At 36.9% G+C, this 20,194-nt stretch overlaps 2 protein-coding genes across 6 annotated transcripts; one reads left to right on the forward strand and one right to left on the reverse strand.

Moving 5' to 3' along the window:
• Nucleotides 1–1,002: 1,002 nt before the first annotated feature.
• Nucleotides 1,003–6,764, forward strand: LOC109104572 (sushi domain-containing protein 6-like). Of its 2 annotated transcripts, none has more exons than XM_042739589.1 (5): nucleotides 1,003–1,275; nucleotides 2,966–3,073; nucleotides 3,845–4,041; nucleotides 4,616–4,757; nucleotides 5,695–6,764. In XM_042739589.1, exons 2-5 carry the CDS (start codon nucleotides 2,979–2,981, stop codon nucleotides 6,020–6,022), a joined length of 762 nt encoding a protein of 253 aa, XP_042595523.1. In that variant the 5' UTR covers nucleotides 1,003–1,275; nucleotides 2,966–2,978; the 3' UTR covers nucleotides 6,023–6,764. The 2 variants fall into 2 exon arrangements, with proteins under 2 accessions (XP_042595523.1, XP_042595522.1); XM_042739588.1 differs by having other exon boundaries at nucleotides 1,005–1,275; nucleotides 2,966–3,070; nucleotides 3,842–4,041.
• An 882-nt stretch (nucleotides 6,765–7,646) lies between these two features.
• LOC109104573 (hypoxia-inducible factor 1-alpha-like) lies at nucleotides 7,647–19,697 on the reverse strand. 4 transcript variants are annotated; one of them, XM_042739585.1, is made up of 15 exons: nucleotides 19,541–19,697; nucleotides 14,679–14,869; nucleotides 14,114–14,262; nucleotides 13,511–13,595; nucleotides 13,296–13,408; nucleotides 12,226–12,413; nucleotides 11,186–11,292; nucleotides 10,882–11,029; nucleotides 10,313–10,530; nucleotides 10,051–10,187; nucleotides 9,873–9,968; nucleotides 9,654–9,787; nucleotides 9,267–9,378; nucleotides 9,033–9,150; nucleotides 7,647–8,942 (listed from the first exon to the last, which is right to left on the reverse strand). In XM_042739585.1, the coding sequence occupies exons 1-15, from the start codon at nucleotides 19,561–19,563 to the stop codon at nucleotides 8,863–8,865; spliced, it is 1,899 nt and encodes a 632-aa protein (XP_042595519.1). In that variant the 5' UTR covers nucleotides 19,564–19,697; the 3' UTR covers nucleotides 7,647–8,862. The 4 variants fall into 4 exon arrangements, with proteins under 4 accessions (XP_042595519.1, XP_042595518.1, XP_042595521.1 ...); XM_042739584.1 differs by having other exon boundaries at nucleotides 14,114–14,265; XM_042739587.1 differs by lacking the exon at nucleotides 19,541–19,697 and adding an exon at nucleotides 15,085–15,248.
• Between the last annotated feature and the right edge of the window lie 497 nt (nucleotides 19,698–20,194).

Consider the following 20,194-nt stretch of genomic DNA (forward strand, 5'->3'; position numbering starts at 1 on the left):
TCCTTTTCTCATCATGTAGATAGTTTTAAAGAAACTTATTTTAAAGGTGGAATAAAAGGAAGCATGAAATTTGATGTTCCCCCATATCTGACAGACTAATCATTTTCAACATCTATTTGGAACTGCTACTGACAGGCCTGTGTTGTGAAGTAAAAAATGGTTCATATTGGTTCTTTTGGTTTCTTTTATTTCTAAGCATTGTCATTTTCGGTGCACAACCAATGTCAGAGTTCCCTATATAATATGTGAATTTTTTTCTGGTGGTGAAAAACTTTTTTTTTTCTTTTTTTTTTTTTTTAAATATAGTTTTTAAACATCATCTTTCGCCTCCTTCATTTCACTCTTTAAGTCAGATGTGGTAGTATGATTTTGCTCTTGAGATGAACGTGTATTGTACAGAGCTGTCATATGGCACAGGATGTATCATAATCATTTTGGTTGAGTGACCTCGGTGTTATGTGATAATTAGTGAGAACTAGGAAAGTACTTTCAGTGACCTCATGCATTATATTAAAATATAATAGTTTAATAATCTTAAATGTAAAAATAATTACAAACTGCTTATATTTTATTAAATTATAAATATATATGGTTGAACACCCCTGCTGTATAATATTAATTTGTCTTTTTTTAAGAGTGTATATGCATATGCATAAGCAACGACCGTCTTGATATCAAAACGAATAACATGAAAAATGTTTAAATGCGCACCTATGATGCCCAGAAATGCAGTCTAGTTAGGCAGCTCGCAAGCTTTTGAAACAGACACCGTCAGTGCATCTTTTTGCTCTTTTCGCTGACAAGCGATGCATCCACCCAGTATTTTATCACTTCTGTTTTGTTTTTGTTTTTTTTGCCTCTTCCTTAGGTTTTAAGCCAAATGGGGAAGCGGGTTCGCTATAGGTGTGGTCGTAAAAATATTTGTACAAATAATAAAACCACAGTAATGCTTTTCCACGAATAGCTTTCTGTTTCCAGAATTTGACGGCTCAATGTGGGCGGTCCCTTCTCGTCGCTGTGTGGCGGGGCGCAGGCCGGCGACCAATCAGAGATCGAGCTGCGCATGTTAGCTCAGCTGTGCGGTGAGTCATCTGACAGCTGCTGCTCTGGAATAGATCCACTTGTTGAATCAGGTCCCATTCAGCAGGGGCGCACGGGTTGTGTGCTAAGTCATCTGAAATCTTTGACGGATCCCTCGTAAATGAAAACACACTAAAGAAGCGACTGGAGAAGATCCATTTTATAACCTCACATCACCGCGAGCTGCATTGCCAGGTGAGTTTCGTTTTGGATCAGCCTTTACCATACAATAAGATGCGACAATAGAGCTTTTGTGCACCTGTCGTCCTTTTCACAAACCTACAGTAAACGTGTGAGCAGTGCTATTGAATCACACATGGATTTTGTGCAATGTTATAGAGAAGGGCAGTGCCGAACAGAATCAGCATTGTCAGATGAATGGCTTGATTAGCCGAGCAGAAGAATCAAAGAGCAGTTTTCTTTTACTGTACATGTCAGTAATGTTTCCCAACATACCCATAACTAACTGTTTACACGCCAGTTAAAAGAAAAATGCGTTTTAATACAACACAGCAATTGCACATTTTAACTCCATACACTTTAAAAATATTTTCCAAATTGTAACCAAAAATTATGAGAGTGTATGTTTACAAGAAAAATACCATTTCTGTTTTTCTACTTAAACATTTCACGCTTAATTAAATTTTTTTTGCAATTGTTTATAAAATGTACTAGCAATTTGTAAAAGTGAAAATTGCATCTATACCAGTTTGCAGATGAAAATAATTTTGTCACTACATCATATACACAAATTTTATGGTATAGTGAAAATTGTGTAGAGATGCATTGATATTTTTGTGACTGATAATGATTTTTTTATTTATTTTATTTTTGTGTTCCATAACCAATATGTCAGATACAGAGCATTTTAAATTATTTTATTTCTGATTTTAACAATAGAACAAGTAAAAAAAAAAATAATAATAATAATGTAATTAATAAACAAAAATTGAGACAATACAAACTGCATTATAAATAATTAATAATAACATTAATATCTTTCTGCAAATATAAATTAGCTTTATTTTTTCTTTGCATTTCATTTATTTAGTTGCTTTGCATTTATTGCATTTATTGATCGTTCCAATACTGACAATCTAAGAACCGATCAAACTGATTAATGGTCCAGTTTGTGGTCCACTGGATTGCAGTCTTGACAGTAGTATCATAATATACCTACACAATATTCTCCCTATGCACAGTATACATAATAATTTACATAATGCACAATACAACTTACAGTTCACATAATCCTTGTGCAAAATGCACTTACTGCGTACACTCACATTAGTGTTCCACTGTTTAATAATGTATTTAGTAAAGGAGGTGGCAGCAAGCCGCCCACGTTGTGGTCTTTTTTGTGCCAAGCTTTATGTGTGAAAATGTCATGCTGCCAAGAAGGGACAATCCCACATGTTACAGAGATGACTACACCATTGCAGAAGTCAAAGCAAGCGTTCGGTGTTTATGGTTCTGGAGATGTTTTGTGTACATCTTGCTCCACTTGTGGCAAAGCTGCCAGTCATTTTCAGACCACTATCAAATGACGCCCTCTCACTTAATGCCACCTTTAGCATGGGAAATTGCACCCTGGGTTGTGCAGGTGTTATTCTAGGGTCACAGGCGTGTTATTCTGGGTGTGGCGTGTGCCAGTTGTTGCACAGCCAGCTGTAGATGCATTCCTTCTCCAACATGTGGTTAATGGTTTAAAACACCCTGTTAGTTAACATGTAATGCACTTAAAATGCATCGCAATGCAGTAGGTGCAAGACTCAGACCTGTGGATCTGTTCAGTAATGGAAACTGCTGATAAGTGAATGGCTGCAGGTTCCTGAACTCTGTTTTTTTTTTCTTTTCTTGTTTTGTCTGTGTGTTGTGTCAGCAGGACAGGTGTTTTGATGTCTGCACAGCGATTGTCTCTCTGGTCATGTGTGCGTACTGCGCTGAGCTGCGGGGCTCTCATGCTGGCTGCTCTGCCAGACTTCACCACCGGTATGACAATTTCCTTTCAGCAGCCCACATCTTCCTCTTCCAGATAACCAGACGCTAGCTTCCTCTCAAAGCCACTAGTAAAGATTGTAAACTTATCATTTTGGTATGAAACTTTGTATAGGCACTTGTAGGCCAAAGTTCGAAATGTAAGGGTGATGCCACCTTCCTGATCATAATGAAGAAAATAAGATTCATAAAAAATGGAAAAGTCATGGCTTTAATTCTTAAAAAAAAAAAAAAAAAAAAATTAAACAGATAACCATATGAATTATAAATAGTAATAGTAATATTATTATAACTATTCATAATTATCAGAAGATTATATAATAGGAAATATTTGTTTTAATTAGTTTGTCAAAAAATGTTTCATTAGAAAAATATTTTAAAATTGCTTCAGTACTTAAAACCGTTCTAGACGTTATGTGCAAAAAATGTCATCATAATGAAGAAAAAGATTTATAATTGCAAGTTATTTTAAAGAAACCATGATTTATTATTAATATTATTATTTCGAATTTTATAATATAATAATACTTTTCAACTATGACTATAATTATTATTACTTCTACTACTTTCTTTGCTAATATTTGCAAAATATTTGCCGTTTCAAAGTCATTTGGTGCAACCAACATGCAGAAAAAAACAAAACAGGAAATAAAACCATAGAGTCAAATGGTATAAAGGTTTTCACAACCATTCGAAACCAACACAACACAAAGACTACATGTAGAAGCTTATCAAGGTCATCTATATTTTATCTTTCTGATTTCGGCAAGAACTGCTCTCACCCGCTCGTATCCGAGCATGGAGGTTTCCGCTGTGAACCCTCTCCCTGTCGTGGTTTCCCTCACAAAAGCATCATTAGCTTTTTCTGCGAGCCTGGCTACATTCTACCCAAACACCACCATCGGTCAAAGTGTCAGCGTGGGGAATGGCGTCCCGCAGTGCCTGTCTGCGTGACCCAACCAGGTAAGAGAAAAGAAAAAACTGAGTTTGCATTTTGAATACTTGACACAACCACTGCAATCCAGCCATTTACTGTCTTTCGAAATAGTAGACTGATGTGAAAGATTGTAAGTGGCGTATGCAGGCTTTCCATCTTGCTTCAGACGTCCAATAGTTCTGCATTCTGAATGAAGAAAATGGGCTGGAGGAAGACATTGCAAAAGCACAACCATTAATAAATGACCTAAATAAGCTCCAGGCACCGGTAGTGAAGTAAACTCCTAACCTAAGGAAGGGAAAAAACCATAATGCTTTATTCAGCGCAATCACTTCCTTGTCTGAGCTGAAACATGTCACGAGAGGAAACCAACAGCTTGAGCAGGAAGTTAGCAAAGTCACCAAACTAACCAGCACTACTTTTTTCTGTGATGCACGTAAATCCTTCGGAAAACGTTTGCATCATAGAATCTGAATCATAGGATGTAAACCTTGCTCAACTGCTTATTCCAAAAGCCTGGCATCCGGACTTGATTTGTACGTCAAGCTCTTTGACGGATGTCTTTAAATGGTTTGTGTGTGTGTGTGTTTTTTTTAACAGAGGGTCATGCTGAACAAAAAGAAAACATAGTCAACTCTATCCCAAGTGTGGCTACGACTGCTATTGGTGTGTCCATCTTCCTTCTCACCACAACAGCCTGTTTGGTCATCAAATCCCGTCTATTCTCCTGTCGAACGCAACGGTATGTCATTGCACTAGTGTTATCATCCAAAATGCAAAAACACAATTGAAATGCAGATGGTTACACAAATTTTCAAAAGTTTGGGGTCAATAAACAATTCAGTCAGTACTATTATTCCATCAAGGACGCATTTAATGGATCAAAAGTGACAGTGAAGACATTTACAATATTACAAACGGTTTCAATTTCAAATAAATGCTGTTCTTTTGAATTTTCTAATCATCAAAGAATCCTGAAAAAATGGTTTCCACAAAAATAAGCAGCGCAAGTCTTTTCGGCATTCATAAGAAATGTTTCTTGAACACCAAAACAGCATATCAGAATGATTTCTGAAGGGTCACGTGACACTGAAGTTAATTTCCGCCACAGTTTATATCTCACAATTGTGACTTTTTTTTTCAAGATATAAACTCATAAGATATAGATTAAGAAATGCCAAATTTAAACTCAAAATTCTGAGATGAAAAGTCCAAATTGTGAGATATACCCCGTAATTGCAAGAAAAAAAGTCATTACCAATTAACTTTTTTTTTTTTTGATCCAAGGCAGAAAGAAGCTTGAATTTTCTTTTCTTGCTATTGAAAAATTATATCTCACAATTATGATATCACAGTTATTGGTTTATATCTCACAATTCTACTTTTTTCCCCCTCTCAGAATTGCAAGATGTAAATAAAAAAAATTGCAACTAGCTTTTTTTCCTTGGAAGAAATAAGCTTCCATGGAATAATGGCTGTTAAAAATTTAGCTAATAAATTCCATTTTAAAATATATCCAGATAGAAAACATTAATTTTATTCTGTTTTGGCTGATTTTTGAGTAAACAAATGCAGCCTTGATGACTTCTTTACAAACACACTTCCTTCAAAACCCACCCCAAACATTTGAATGGCAGCATATATCAGCATGACACTAACTGTTGTGTCTTTCTCATCAGGCGTTCCTCGGATCAGTTGGACCTTGTAGTAGATGGCTTACCTGTATCTCTTCCCACGTACGAGGAGGCAATCTACAGCAGTTGGGGCCAGCGACTCCCGCCTTTCCGTGGACCCACTCAGCTCCTGCTGACCCAGGATGCATCAGAACACAGTCCGCTGACTTCGCTCATACGCCCTGATTCGAATCACTGCACCGACACAACCAATCAGAGCACAGAGACTCCACCGCCTCCTTACGAAGAGGTCCAATCACGATCCAGAGACACCGAGAACGACAGTGGCGAACGGGCTTTGCAAAGTGCACTTTCTGTTGATAAAAACAACTAATTACTGGACGTTAATGAACTCACCCTAAGCTTTTTGATTGTTCGTTTTCTTGCACAGAAGTCCTTGCGACTTTTCTTTCTGCCTTTGATTGTGGATTCATCCTTTTTTGGCTTAAATACCAGTGAAGAACTGGTGTAGATGTCTCGCAGTGACCTTATTGGTCAGATATGTTTTGTTTTCCTGGGTAACGTGCTGCAATATTGATTATCTCAATGTTTTCACTGACCAGCTGGAGACATGGCTGCCGTCTCCCCTCCGTGAGGGGAAACAAGGTGTTTTAAGGGGACTTGATGTAGGTATTGCAATCATTCCTGTAAGAATGAAATGCTGTGTAGTTGCATTTTCAGCGTTATAACTTAAGATTAGCATGGAAAAAATATGATTTCACCTCATTCAGTGTTTCTGAGAGCATTTAGATTGACTGAATCTAATAGCTGGATTGGGATTGTGCCTGTTGACTGATGGATGTAGTACATATGATTTTATTATAATTCCTTCCACCTGAACAGATTTATCTATTGTTAAATATTGCGTTAATATATATAACAGGGGAACAGACTTGAAGTATGCTTGCTGAATGGGCTTTGAATGTTTTGTGTGGTATTATTTGTTAATCATTTTATGATATGTAACATTTACATCTTGTATATAATTCTGCACAAATAGTATATGTAAAAGTAATAATAATCCATTTTGAACTTTATGAATGGAATGTTTGCTATTAAAAAGGATTTTAAATCTTTCTATGGTTTGTGAGTGGTGTTTAACACATACCGTACAGTATATTAAGAAACATTCTATTTTAACACATTCTGAGGTTATTATAACCGCTAAAACTAGCTAAAACTAACATTTCCAGTGGTTTATGAGTAATGGTGTGGTTGACAACAGCTCTAAAACAGTATTCAAGCTTGTTAACAGTTGTTTTCAATCTAGTTTGAGCAAAAAGATCAACGGTGGATTAAAAGTCAAGACTCATAAGAGGATATGAGACATTTTTTATAAAACAGAAAGTAACAGAGAGAGGCCTACACACTTACATTTGACCTACAAAGCCTCAGTGAATAAACTAAAGATCATGTAATGATAAACCAGTTTCCTGATACTGCACTAAAAGATGGCAAATTTTCAAATAAGTTTAATAGGAGCAACCTAAGGTGAAACATATTCTTGCCCAATTGTTTATAGAACATTCTGCTAATATTTGGCTAACTAACTTAACGGTGTAGACTTGGCAGCAGGCCATATCTCCATCTTAAGGTCTAACGCAGTACTGCACACACGTGCAAGGTAAAGTTTTATGTTTATTATTAATCCTTATTAAAGATTGTTATATGTTATTGTTAAGTATGCTCTTTACTAAATAGGCAAAATAACATAGCAATCTTTTATGTATTAACCACATGGTTTATAACAGACCAGTTTTGACGCTGAAAAGTTCTGCAAAGCGTTGGATGGGTTTATAATTCAGATTTCTTATTAGACTGGAGATTGACACAAACTATGCTTGATCGCACTATGCTTTTTATGTAAAAATGTAGGCATATTGCTCACCAGTGCATCAGGTTCAAATACGCTTTTAAGGAAGCTTTTGTTAATTACAAAAAAAAAAAACACTTTTGGATTGCATTTTAAAGGTTTTATTTCTTTATCAGTCAATACAAGGTGTAAGTACATTGTAAATAAATGATGCAAAAATGCATGGGTCTTACTGTCCATTTGAATAAGGCCCCTTGAGTCATGTCTGTACTAGCTACAGAATCAAGGGAATATATCTGATTCACAGTAATGAAAAAAAAAAAAGCCTCTGCTGCATAAAAGATGATCTAGAAACATCAACAAACGACAAAACCAAAGACGATCGCTTGCTGCAAACACTTTCAACCAACTGATTAGCATATTTGTCGTGTTAGCATCTCATCTTGGGATTCAAAAAGACATTCAACAATGTTTTCGGTCAATACGACTGCAGCGTCAACACCATAGCCTCTTTGAAAACCATTACAGATCCTACTGGAAGTGACATAAGATATTTGTAGTTTAACACCAAAGACACATAGTATAGATTCACTTACAAGTTGCAAAAGTATATAAAATGCTTTATAAAAAGATGATCACAATAGAGTATTTGTTGCGTTTGTCAGCTACGGCCTCAGTGAATAATCTATGAACCCAAAAGCATGATCACATGCACTCAAAGTCAGCCCTTCACCGCTCTAACCCATGATTCTAGACAGAACCGCTGTAAGAAATTCTCTCGTCAAACTTCTTTCTGATAAACTTACAGTCAAGTGAGGTTATGCTTGAAGTTATGAGATTATAGGTTTAGATTAAGGCTACAAGTGGTAGAACAAAAATGTTAATACTATTTCTAACATATCCTGACCAGTATATCTTCCATTTCGAACCTACTTCGGCCGCATTTGTGCTTTGGACGAATTCGGACTGAACGGCAGAAAACGAGGGGAGATCAGAGCACCATTATTTTTTTTTTAAGAGATGTCGCAAATCTGATGAGACAAATCTGTTGAGAACTCTTTACCAATCACTATATTATACTAATTCTACTAACTAAAGTCTATTTTCACTACTCTTGGTTATAGTATTTGGGCAAAAACAAATTAAAGTAATAATTAAAAAAAAAGAAAAATAGTTGACACATTGACATATGTAATGGACAGAGTGTCTAAGCCAATTGTCCTCCTGTGTTTTGTGCGTAAAAGGTCACTCTCTGAAATACATGTTACGTTGATACATGCGGAGCGTGAAGAGGGTTATTCGTAACCCTCTCTGTTAACGGTCATTGTAATCGCTGATGACTCGTCCACATTGTTCTCTCTTCAAGTAAGAGACGGCATTGTTTCAGCAATGGGTCTCTTTAAGTCAGGCGGGCGTGACAGGAAGGTGTCCCTCATGAGAGCTGTTAATGACAAAATAAAGTTAACGAGTTAGCTTTTATAAATTAATCTTATATTCAACAGGACAGGACTGTTTATAATAAGTGGGGTACCTGCTGTATCACACAATGCCTGCGCTCCGCCCAGAAGCGGGTCCCTGTCGGTCAACAGCTGACATCGCTTTTGAGGTGGTTGTTCAAATTCTTCCGAACCATCATCAGGCAAGCTATTCTAAAAACACAAAACAAATCACACTCTGAAATATATTGTCTACAACAAGTGTTTTAGTGTGAATGAAGCAAAAGAACTGAAGGTTAAAAAAAAAATAACAGATGATTTTTCCTTACCAGTAATGTGTGGCTGAGCAGAAGCCGTTCCTCTATGGAGCCGCTCATTGGTTTCTTCTCCCGTTTGGCAGCCAGAACAGGAATGTCATCTTCCTCCTCATCTTCCAAACATCTATTATGGAGAAAGATAAAGATAAATTCAGCTTGGCATCACAGGAATAAATAACATTTTAACATTTTAAAATATATTAAAATAGAAAACAGCCAATTTTAATATTTCACAATATTACCATATTTTTGATCAAATAAATTCAGCCTTAGTAAGCATAAGAGACTTCCTTTAACACATTCAAAATATCTTACTAATCCCAAACTTCTGAACAATTCTGGTACATTCTACCAGATTAGACAATCTAAATATGCTGAAATCATCATTAGGATTTTTACCGTTTCCTTGAAGTGTTACAGGTCAGCATATCTGATGGTACAGCCATTTCACCCTGGGGCAGGAAGGTCAACTGGAAGTCATCATCCATGGAGATATATGGAGCCAACATGTCCAAATCAAGCTCATCCGTAGCCTTTCAGAGAATGAATGTGTTAAACACCCATAACTGATCTTCTGAGATGTTTGAAAAGAGATCTAAAAACCACTTTGAGAACTACCTCTGTTTGTCCTTTCAGAGTTACGCTCTCCTCTGGTTTGAGGGCGAAGAACTTCTCCACCCCTTCTATCTCCACGGGCAGCTCTTCAGCGGGGCTCTGAAACAGACCCTTAAATGTCAGAGAAACCATTCAAAACATCAAAAATACCCAAAGTAAAAAACTAAACTCTCATACACACCGCAGCGGGTGGAGATTTGGTGGGCCGGTCGAATATTGGAGAAAGGAGCTGACGGAGTTCAGGCGTACAGAAGTCCTGAGGGCATTCTGGGACACTGTTGAGACTAGATGGACAGCAGAAGGACAACTCCACACAGTCTGTGAATAATATAAAGCACTATTAGGATGACATTACGACTGTGTGCACAAATGCACAACAAAATCAATTTTAGAAGACCAACAGCAAACATTCCAATTCTGTAGAAAAGCATGATTTCGAGCACCTGTTAGGGAAATGACAGCATCTCCAGAATGAGGTGCCAGCTGCAGTAAATCCTCTGGGTTCTCCTTCATCTGGAGGAAGAGTTTCGCAGTGCTGCTCTCCTCCTCCATATCGGAGTCCTCCTCCTCCTTCTTCAGCACGCTCAGCTTCTCAGCTCTGGGCTTAGGTTTCTCACAGGTCTGTTCTAATGAGAACACAACATCCGCCTCTTCTACACCACTGCCAGTGAGAGGGAGAAACCATTCACACCAGGGTTATTTTTGTCAACTTACACCATTAAAAACCATTTGTTTAGTACAATACGGAAATTAGAAATGTTGCCTTGGTGACCAATCGAAAGAAAAGGATTATATAAGTTACTAAAATGAAAAAAATAAGTACTTCACAAATATTGCATACTTCAACAAACATAAACTAATAAAATGTAAAAAACAACAAAATTTCTCAAACATAAAATAAACAAAAAAAGCAACATTCAAAATATTAATTAAAAAAACTATAATAGTATATAAGCAATGATATACAGTAGGGCGCATGACACAGATGTTACACCAGGTGTGACTGATGTACCTGAGGATAAAGTTGAGGCAGACCACAGCCTCGGGTTGAGAGGTCCTGCTGTTGTAGAGGACAGTGGCTTGAGTCTCAGTCCAGACAAATCCTCCATTCTTAGCCAGGAAGCGGTAATGGCTGGTGCACACCTGGCCCTTGGAGAACACTGCAAGTGCAAAGGAAAATACAAGGAAGGCGTTTAGCAGTTTAGAACACAACATCATTATAGTTGACATTGTTATTTTCAACAAATGAAGTTGATCACTGGGTGGGTTATGGTTAAGACTGAATGTATTATGAAAAAAGATGAACTTAAACTTACAGATGTGTAAACTCCTGGTCACATGATCAAAATCAAGGGCGTGATAAAACTCATAGGCAGACCGGCCAATCAGATCATCAGGTTGGTATCCAATGAGCTCAGTGACTCTGTAAACACAGAAAGTGGTCAATAAGTATTTCAAGTCTCCTAACTTTATTACTTATTTTTTTAAAAAATTATTATAGTGATGCACCAAAATAATTTTTTACTGAGACCAAAGTGAAAGATTTCATTCAGCAAAAAAACGTGTGGTAAAGATTTTATATATAACTTATAATTAACTTATTCCACAAATGTTATTGCAGACATTGTCATAAGAGCAACTAGTCAGCAATTACAACAATTTAAACTTCAGGAAGTTCAGGAGCAGGTCAGTAAGTGAGTCAGAAAGTGTTCTGACTGATTCAGTGAAGTTTCATGTGAGTCTTTCACGAGCTGGTTCATGTTATGAAATATTCAAAGAGACATTTGTGTGGGATTTAGACCACAGCAGTCATGAAGCTTCTGAGGACAATTCAGCAATGACTACAAAAACAACAGTCTTGCCATTATTTTAGACTGCAAACTCACATTCAAGGCTTAAGTAAGCATCTGATCCCAACACTGAGATACTATAAATATACTGTGCCCTAAGTGTAAGCCGAGAGAAAAACACAGGAAACCCGAGTCACATGCTTTCTCACACCATGAATTAAATCTGTCTTCAGCTGTCACACATACGAATTTCAAAAACATCCAGTGAGAATAAAACATCAGCAGCTACAAGGCTCATTTAGGTTTGCAGATTGAGTGAGATTCACTTTTACATGTGTGGGTAGATTAAACCATGAGTAGGAAGGCGAATTTGGACGCTGTATATCGCCACTTCAAAGAGGTGAACTGAGTGCCCTCCTACACAGAGAAACTCAGCTGACCCGCTGGAGTTGTCAGACACTGCACTGTCATGAGATTTCTTTGATCTTTTATGACCTTGAGTGTGTGTTGTGTACTTCTAAGAAAATAAGCATGAGCATGATTTATTGCTTTTATATGCTTCTTACCGTCCGTCACATTGTGTGAAACTCAAATCCATGTTATGGCGTGTGAGGAAAGTGCTGCTGTCTAGTGGGAATTCAACGCTGGAGGGGTGAGGAATGGGTTCGCACAGCAAAGTCAGGAAGCTGCCAGCAGGGGGTGCATTCTCACCATCACCGCTGAACGTCTGCATGTATCCTGTGCAATGAAGGACCTGGGAGAAGAAATGGAAAAATGCTTTAAACAGAATTTTTATTAGAAAATAGCAATAAAGTAATTCCAAACTGTACTTTGGATAAATATACAATGCAATTTAGAAGTTGCATAAAAGGGTGATTTTATTTTTATTTTATTCAACAAGGATGCATTAAATTGATAAAAAAAATGACAGTAAAGACATTTATTATGTTACAAAAAAGTTATATTTTGAATAAATGCCGTTCTTTTGAACTTTCTATTCATTAAAGAGTCCTTAATTAAGTGGAAACTGTGATTAAAATCTGAAGTCTAGAATAAATTATACATACATATGAGAAATATACATATATGAGTTCAGTCAGTTTACATCCTAATCAAAGTTTCATACTGACTGTTTGTTCATTTCTCAACAAAAAACAGGTGATAAGATGAAAACACAATATTGTGCAACATGACGTGCGAAGCAAGCTGGACCGGTGCCTCCTGGCTTGGCACTGAATGTAGCTAGATGTCTGTCTTTGGTGTATTTGTTTCCCGTTTTGTGCACTCATGGGACTTGACCCTATAGCTCAACAAAGAGCCGGGCTGATGTGAAGCGGTAATGCTGATACTGTCCTGCATACCCCTCAGAGCAATCTACACCCGCTAAAGATGAGCTAACAGGTGCTGCGTGTGAAAATAGCTAAAGGAAGTTCAACACCAGTACTGATTAAACCTAGTCACGCCATTAAATATTTTATGAAAACAAAACTAAAAAGCAGTGCACGGTAACACAATGGCACTTCTATGAGTTTGAATATGGCTTAAGTCATTTATGCACACTTTCTTTCTATTGATTCCTGTCTAAAACACATTTAATATTCCATGACGAAAAAAGTTCTTTTTAAATAATGTGTACCTTCCAGGCTGCAGACTTGATATTAACTGTTCTTCCTGTGTGGGTGAGTGTGCTCTTCATCCGAAGAAAAAAATTATGTTCGGTTGACTTCTCTGTCTTTTTCTTTGAAACGCCTGAATATGAAAAAAAAAAAAAATTCTCCTTGTCAGTCCAGCTAAATTAATAGCAGCTAAATTCTAGCAAAAAGATCCTTTGGCCTAGAAATGTTTTATTACCAGGTCTTGTGGCAAGGATGTCTCGTAATTCTTCTTGGTCACAGGGATGAACAAATTCATACACGTTCTGTCCAAGCAGCTCCAGCTGTACAAAACCACATACGAAGAAATCAGCAATTTAAAAGCATAATGACAACAGAGACAGAACAGTTTTCAGCGTGAATAGATGAACTCTATTAATGCAACTCATTTAATGTAGGTCATGTGTATAAGATTTCATGGTTACACATGTGTTCATTGTGTCTTTTGCATTAATAATTATTGACATAAATCATGCTCTATACAAGTCTGTTGGATTTCTGGGCTGATTTCTTTCATTCTAACATACATGAAACATTGTAATTCTCTCCTGGCAGAACACAGCGAAAAAAAAAAACCTTTAGACTGCATGTGTTCCCCCAGGAACAGACCTATTCTAACGGTTCTGGTCACAAAAGTAATGTGAACATTGTGCCTCACACCACAGCAGAGGAATCCAAAGTGCCACTATTCCTGGGCCACATGCTGCTAGACTGCAGCCAAGATGTCTGAAATTCTCAACTTGGTGAAATTCACACCGTTTTGGTTTCATGTAGTACTTCAATATGTAGGGGTGGCACTTACCTGTGTTATGCCGATGTATTTGCTGACACTCTCTGAGAGGAAGACCATGTCCCCTTCCTCAGTCATCACCAGAATGAAGCCAGCCAGTGCCTGCTGATAAAAGGCATCAGTGGGATTCTCAGTTTCTTCAGTCGGTGTTTTGGTTGGCCCTGCTGGATGTGACAAAAATTAAATATTAACATTAGTAAATATTAGCCAAAGAATATTACAGTATATAAGCCATGCTCCTATAGAAGCTGTAGAGACTATCATTCAAAGGTTTGGGGTCAGTAAGATTTTTAACACTTTCATTCAGCAAGAATGTTAATCGTAAGTGACAGTTAAGACATTTAGAAATTATAATAGAGCATATTTTTCTTTTCTTTTCACTTGTGCAATAGAGATGAATTTGCTCCAAAATACTGCAAACATCCCTGAACCTAACTATGTATGATTATATTTAGTTGCACTTATAACTTTTTTTTTCTGCCTGCTGTCCACAACCCTATTAATGCAGACATGTGACCCATTTTAGGTTTCTACCACTGTTAGACCGCACACAGCTCGATTTTTAAGCAGAACCCACCTGATTGGATCAAGCGGTTCATGCGCAGATAGCTGAGTGCCACCCTCATGATGGCAGCTTTGTCCAGGTGGGAGGCTATACGTCGTGGAAGGGGTAATGAATGGGCCAGCTCGTAAAACACCTCAGTCTCCTGACTCCTCCTACAGCGTGCCGCGTCACGTGAACGCACCTTCCGCTGCTCCAAACTGGGCCTAAATAAGGAAAAACGAGAACACCACACTTATTTAAAATGAACTCTGAATATCCAATCCTTAACTAGGAAACTAAGGAAGAAAATCAAGTTTTTGCAATGTCATTTCTTAGAATAAAGCTTTTTAAATTTGCAGTTTCCACCGTTTTTCTTCATCCAAAAAAAAAAAAATTAGCACAACAACAGAAAAAACATTCCATTCTCTCTGACTCTTACATCTTGTTCTCTGTTCCTCCTCAGTAAAAACTGTCCCAGCTGGGTGCTCTGTGTATCCTAGTCTCGCCAAAAAGTGAGTCCCAGATAAACTTTTCAAAATGAAGTGAGGAAAGCCCTCACTCTGTGCCTTTCACTCGCACTCCCATCCTCCACTGGCCTTAAGTATGTAGAAAAGGCCCTCCCCCATGCTTCCTATCTGACAGAGATCCTCCCAGCCCTCGGGCTCTGACCTCCTTTGTGCTTTGAACAGGACTGAACTCTGCTGACCCTGACATTCCAAAATGACCCATCAAACAGTTGCCAAACTGTCAGCGCATACTTTTTTTTTTGGCATAATAGTCAAACAATTCCTTTCCAGAGATTATATATTATATATGTGATTAGTTTCCTCTTTAATGATTCTTTGATTAATAGAAGGTTCAAAAGAACAGCATTTATTTGTAAAAACTGCCAATTTTTTACCAATTTAATGCATCCTTACTGAATAAAAGTATTACTTTCTTTCAAAATTAATCCAAAACTAATCCATAGTCAAACATTTCCTTTAGACATACAGGTCTGGATTAACTTTCCTACTGTTAGAACATAATTAGCTCTCCTATCGGCATTGATTTATTGCGTTATTGTATTTCATGGTGCAGTAAACAGGACAGAAATGCCGTACAGCATGTCTGCACAGGCTGGGCTCCAGCCACACAGTTTCAGTCGGCACGTAGTCTGTGGTCAGTCAAATCAGGCTCTGTACACTTTGGTGTACAAAAAAATAAATTCAACATTCAGGAAAAGTCTGTATAAGGACTTGCACAGCCAGAATAAACATAAACAGTCATGTATCACCGCCCTGGATCAAAACCTCTATTTGTAAGCACATGACTCTAATTTAACAACAGGGCATAAAACCAAGACAGCGATGTTGGTTTGTGAGAAAAGGAGCATTGAAGAACAGACCTGGTAATCTGGTCAACCATAATGCCATTTCACAGAAATGTTATGCCAACTTAAAATATAAAACTAATCAGTAAACATTCAAATGAAGGCAAAAGTCCTAAAACAGAACAATCAATGGTAATCTGCCAAAGCTAACATGTGGTTTATACATCTATAACAAATTTTATGAGCTGTCAACATTTTGCAGGTTTTACACATAAAACTGTATTTTTATTTTTTATTTTTTGCAAGCAGCACCATATAGCAACAAAAGTCGTCAAATAAAAAAAAAAAGCTTTTTGCTCTGAGTGATGAAAACTCAATTCAGATGATGTTCCTTGTATAGCATGTACAATCTTATCGAGATGGAAATCAGTCAACACATGTTTTATGTCAGAACAAAAAACTAAATGTAATAGACAAGCTGAAGCAAGACCCAGCATCCAATTTCAAGCCCCAGGCGACCAAATCAGATTACACAATAATCCCAGTCTCAGCCAGTGGTACAGAATGACCATCACTGAAACCTACCATAACCCCTTCTAAAAATACACAGAAAGAGCACATCCATCACATTTATGATGACATTGGAGATTTATTTATTCTGTAGGACTGTTAAAAACTAAAATCGTATGTTGTTATATGGCATATGATATATATTGTGTGTGTGTGTATATATGAGTAATAAGATATAGGGAGTGAATTATATTTTAATTCCTCAAATTCAACCGAGATAAACCTATTTTTGTTTTTTCGATTATCTCAATGTCACCTTAACACATTTAATCTTTGGCAAATGTCATAATGCATATTTATTCTTCATACATTTGTACATTATAATGTTGTGATTCCTAAATTTACTAGTAGCATGTAAAAAGACTGATTTCAGTTTTATTTTTTTTAATTATTTAAAAAAACAATACTGAATGTAATAAATAAATATTAATAAATATTTTACATAATATTTAAAAAAACAAACAAACAAACAAACCGATGTACGCTACAATTCAAATATTTACTCCAGTCTTCAGTGTCTCACGATTTTTCAGAAATCATTTTAATATGCTGATTTGGTGCTAAAGAAACATTTGCTATTATCAATATTGAAAAAGGTTTAGCTGCTTAATATCTTTGTGGAAGCAACAACATTTATTTGAAATAGAAATCTTTTGTATCATTACAGAGTATTTGGTTTTTTTTTGCAAAACTGACCCCAATGTTTTGAAGACCATGAAATGCAGTGAACGTGACCTTAATGGCTTTAAAAGCAGTGCACGGTCTCATACCAAAGCTGCTGTAAATAAATTCAGGAACACTGTGTCCTTGAGCTACGTCACAACAGTCACGCCCAACCCTTGTGCTGTTTGTATGGTTAGGGATTTACTGAGTGTTATTATGTATTTAGGTAAAATGTCAACACCCCATTTCAGTGTAGGTGGAACTGGAAGTCCGATACAACCCATCCCAGCCTGTTCAAATGAACTCTGCTGAACCTCAAGGGATTAAGGAGGAATGTTCATGTCAAATGTTCTACTGATTGATATGAAGCTGGCGGTACATCAGCTTATGAGGCTGTATGACTGTTATAGAGATTGATGCGTGGAGTAAATGTCACCTTGTGACTTCACCGAGGACTTTAAAACATTTAACTTGTCCATTAAAAATAAAAAATTACTCATCCTTGCAAAGCAACAATATCAGTGTGTCCATATGTGAAACAGTCTTTGCTTTCTCATTAAGTCCGTTTCAGGAACACAGTGTTCTCTCTGCATTCTTGTGGTGGATATGCAGGGAATTTGCAGCACGTTTACTTTTTCGTCAGTCGTCAACCCTGTGGTTTTAGTCAAGTGTATCTGATGAATGCTATGGGATGGTTGTTTTCTATAGGACTGATTTTATGATTCTTGCATGCTTATGCAGATCTGGGAATCTTTCCAACTGCTCTGCTGAGACACATGCAGTTCCTCTGACTGGCTGAGCGAGCGAGCGAGGGTGTGTGAGAGGTTCAGAGAAGTTCGTTTGCACGGTGACGGGAGGGGGAGACAATGGGAGCTCTGCCAATAGTAAGGTTGAACACAGGCAGTAGTCTCTTCTATATCAAGACAGCAGAGAACAAAATGTTCTCTGGCCTATTTACTTCATTTTGAATATGTACTTGATTTCCCTCAGATATGTGGGTTGATAGTGATACAAAGTACTTTTAGGAAGTTGGCATGTCTTGTGGTGTGATGTGCATTACTCAATTTAAACAGCCTTTTGATCATTCTTTTAGAACTAGTATCCATAGCTTTCATGCGATTAATTGATCTCACTTTATTTTAAGTGCCTTTAACCACTATGTACTAACATTTAAATGAAACAAGTTTTTCTTCCATTTAAAAATAATACCCGAATGTTATGTTTTTGTTATGAATTGCTGAACACATTAAGTACATTGTACCAAAATATTAATGTATTTTATAGAATATTTTTACTTTCAAAAATGTGGCCATTAAAATTATTTTTTTAAAGAAAAAAAAATATTAATAAAAACTTTAAAATAAATGATTGTGAAGACACAATTTTCTTTAAATATTCACATCGACCTAAAATACGTTAATAAATTGTTTAAAGAAGACATAATGCTCTCAAAACAAAAGAAAGTTAGATTATTATAAAATACATAAGGCTGCAATGTCAAAAACTTAAGGAACATAATGTTTTGTGTAAAAGAGGAACAACATTGTTGTTTTGGCAAAACACAAACCTTCCATTTTAAGCCCATCTGATGAAATATGCTTTTCAAGCATTATTTCACTAATATCATACACAGGGTGAAGTCAAACAATAGTGGCACAATTTTCCTGAATTCACCCTTTTTGCATCCTTACTCCTGTAAAAGTGCTCTTTATCATATCTTATTTATCAGCCTGCTGAACGTGAAAGTGTTAACCAGATTTCTCAATGAAACAATCATTACAAACAAACAGCTCATGACATGGATTATGCAAGATTACAGTCATTTAGAACAAAGGTGCGACTACAGGACTTTATCATTACTCTGTCTGTGTAAACAGGACACAAGAACACGGTCTTCACTTCAAGCTGTTTTATTGACCATGTGGTCCTAAAGACCACTCGGACCTGTTTTTGTTGTTTGAAGACGTTACTGGTACAAAATCATCACTTTTAAAACTTCAGAGCCTACGTTTATTATTTTAAATGCTGTATTTGTTAGCCGTGTACAATAAAACCGATAGCTTATTGTCTTTACAAATATATGTAAAAAAAACAATCACTCCGGCCAAAACAACCGCAAAACCCTCTCAAGAGCTCATTTCTAGATAGATATGAAAAAGAAAACACGGACCTATTACTACTAGCTAAACCCAAGGCTGATATAAGTTGGATCAATCACCGACTGCACGCTCATTAGGCCATAAATACATCGACCGGAGGATCTGGTTTCCCCTTTTTATCGCGTATTATTAAACCCGCACGAAATAAATGATTATAAATATATAAGGGCTCCAGGGAAAAAATGCCTTACCGTTTCTTTGCTGAGTTCACCATCTCTCCAATTAAATCACTGCAGTCCGAGTTTTGAGTTGTGTGTTTGTAACGCTTGAATACACCGCGGACGCAACTGTCGTCTGCAGCTTGTTTATCTCTGTTCTGAAGAGGCTCGACTGTAATCTTTGTATAAGTGCGGTGTGTCAAAATAAAAGTCACGGCGGGCATAGTCTTTCATTCTAAACAAATACAATCACCTACTCTGTCTGAAATTATCATTGGTTAAAATAAGTAATATAGTACGGAGCCCCGCACATGATATGCAGGAAAAAATAGTAGGCTAAATCGTGTGCACGCTTTATTAATTCATTCCCTCAATGTACTAAAACGTGCACACGATTACTATTGCGTTCCCCTCGATTTACTATTTCGTTCACTCGATTTATAAATCGTGCGCACGATTTAGCAAATCGAGGGAACGCAATAGTAATCGTGTGCACGTATTAGTACATTGAGGGAACGAATTAGTAAATCGTGCGCACAATTTATTTATTTTTTCTTGCATGTCATGTGCGGGGCTCCGTAATGTGTTTTAAACACAAGTTAAATGCAGAGGAATTTTTAGTGTAGTAAATAAATCAAACAATAAGACAAATCTATCTATCTATCTATCTATCTATCTATCTATCTA

Source organism: Cyprinus carpio, chromosome B15 (assembly GCF_018340385.1).
Source record: "Cyprinus carpio isolate SPL01 chromosome B15, ASM1834038v1, whole genome shotgun sequence".
In the NCBI taxonomy this organism is placed as follows: Eukaryota; Metazoa; Chordata; class Actinopteri; order Cypriniformes; family Cyprinidae; genus Cyprinus; species Cyprinus carpio.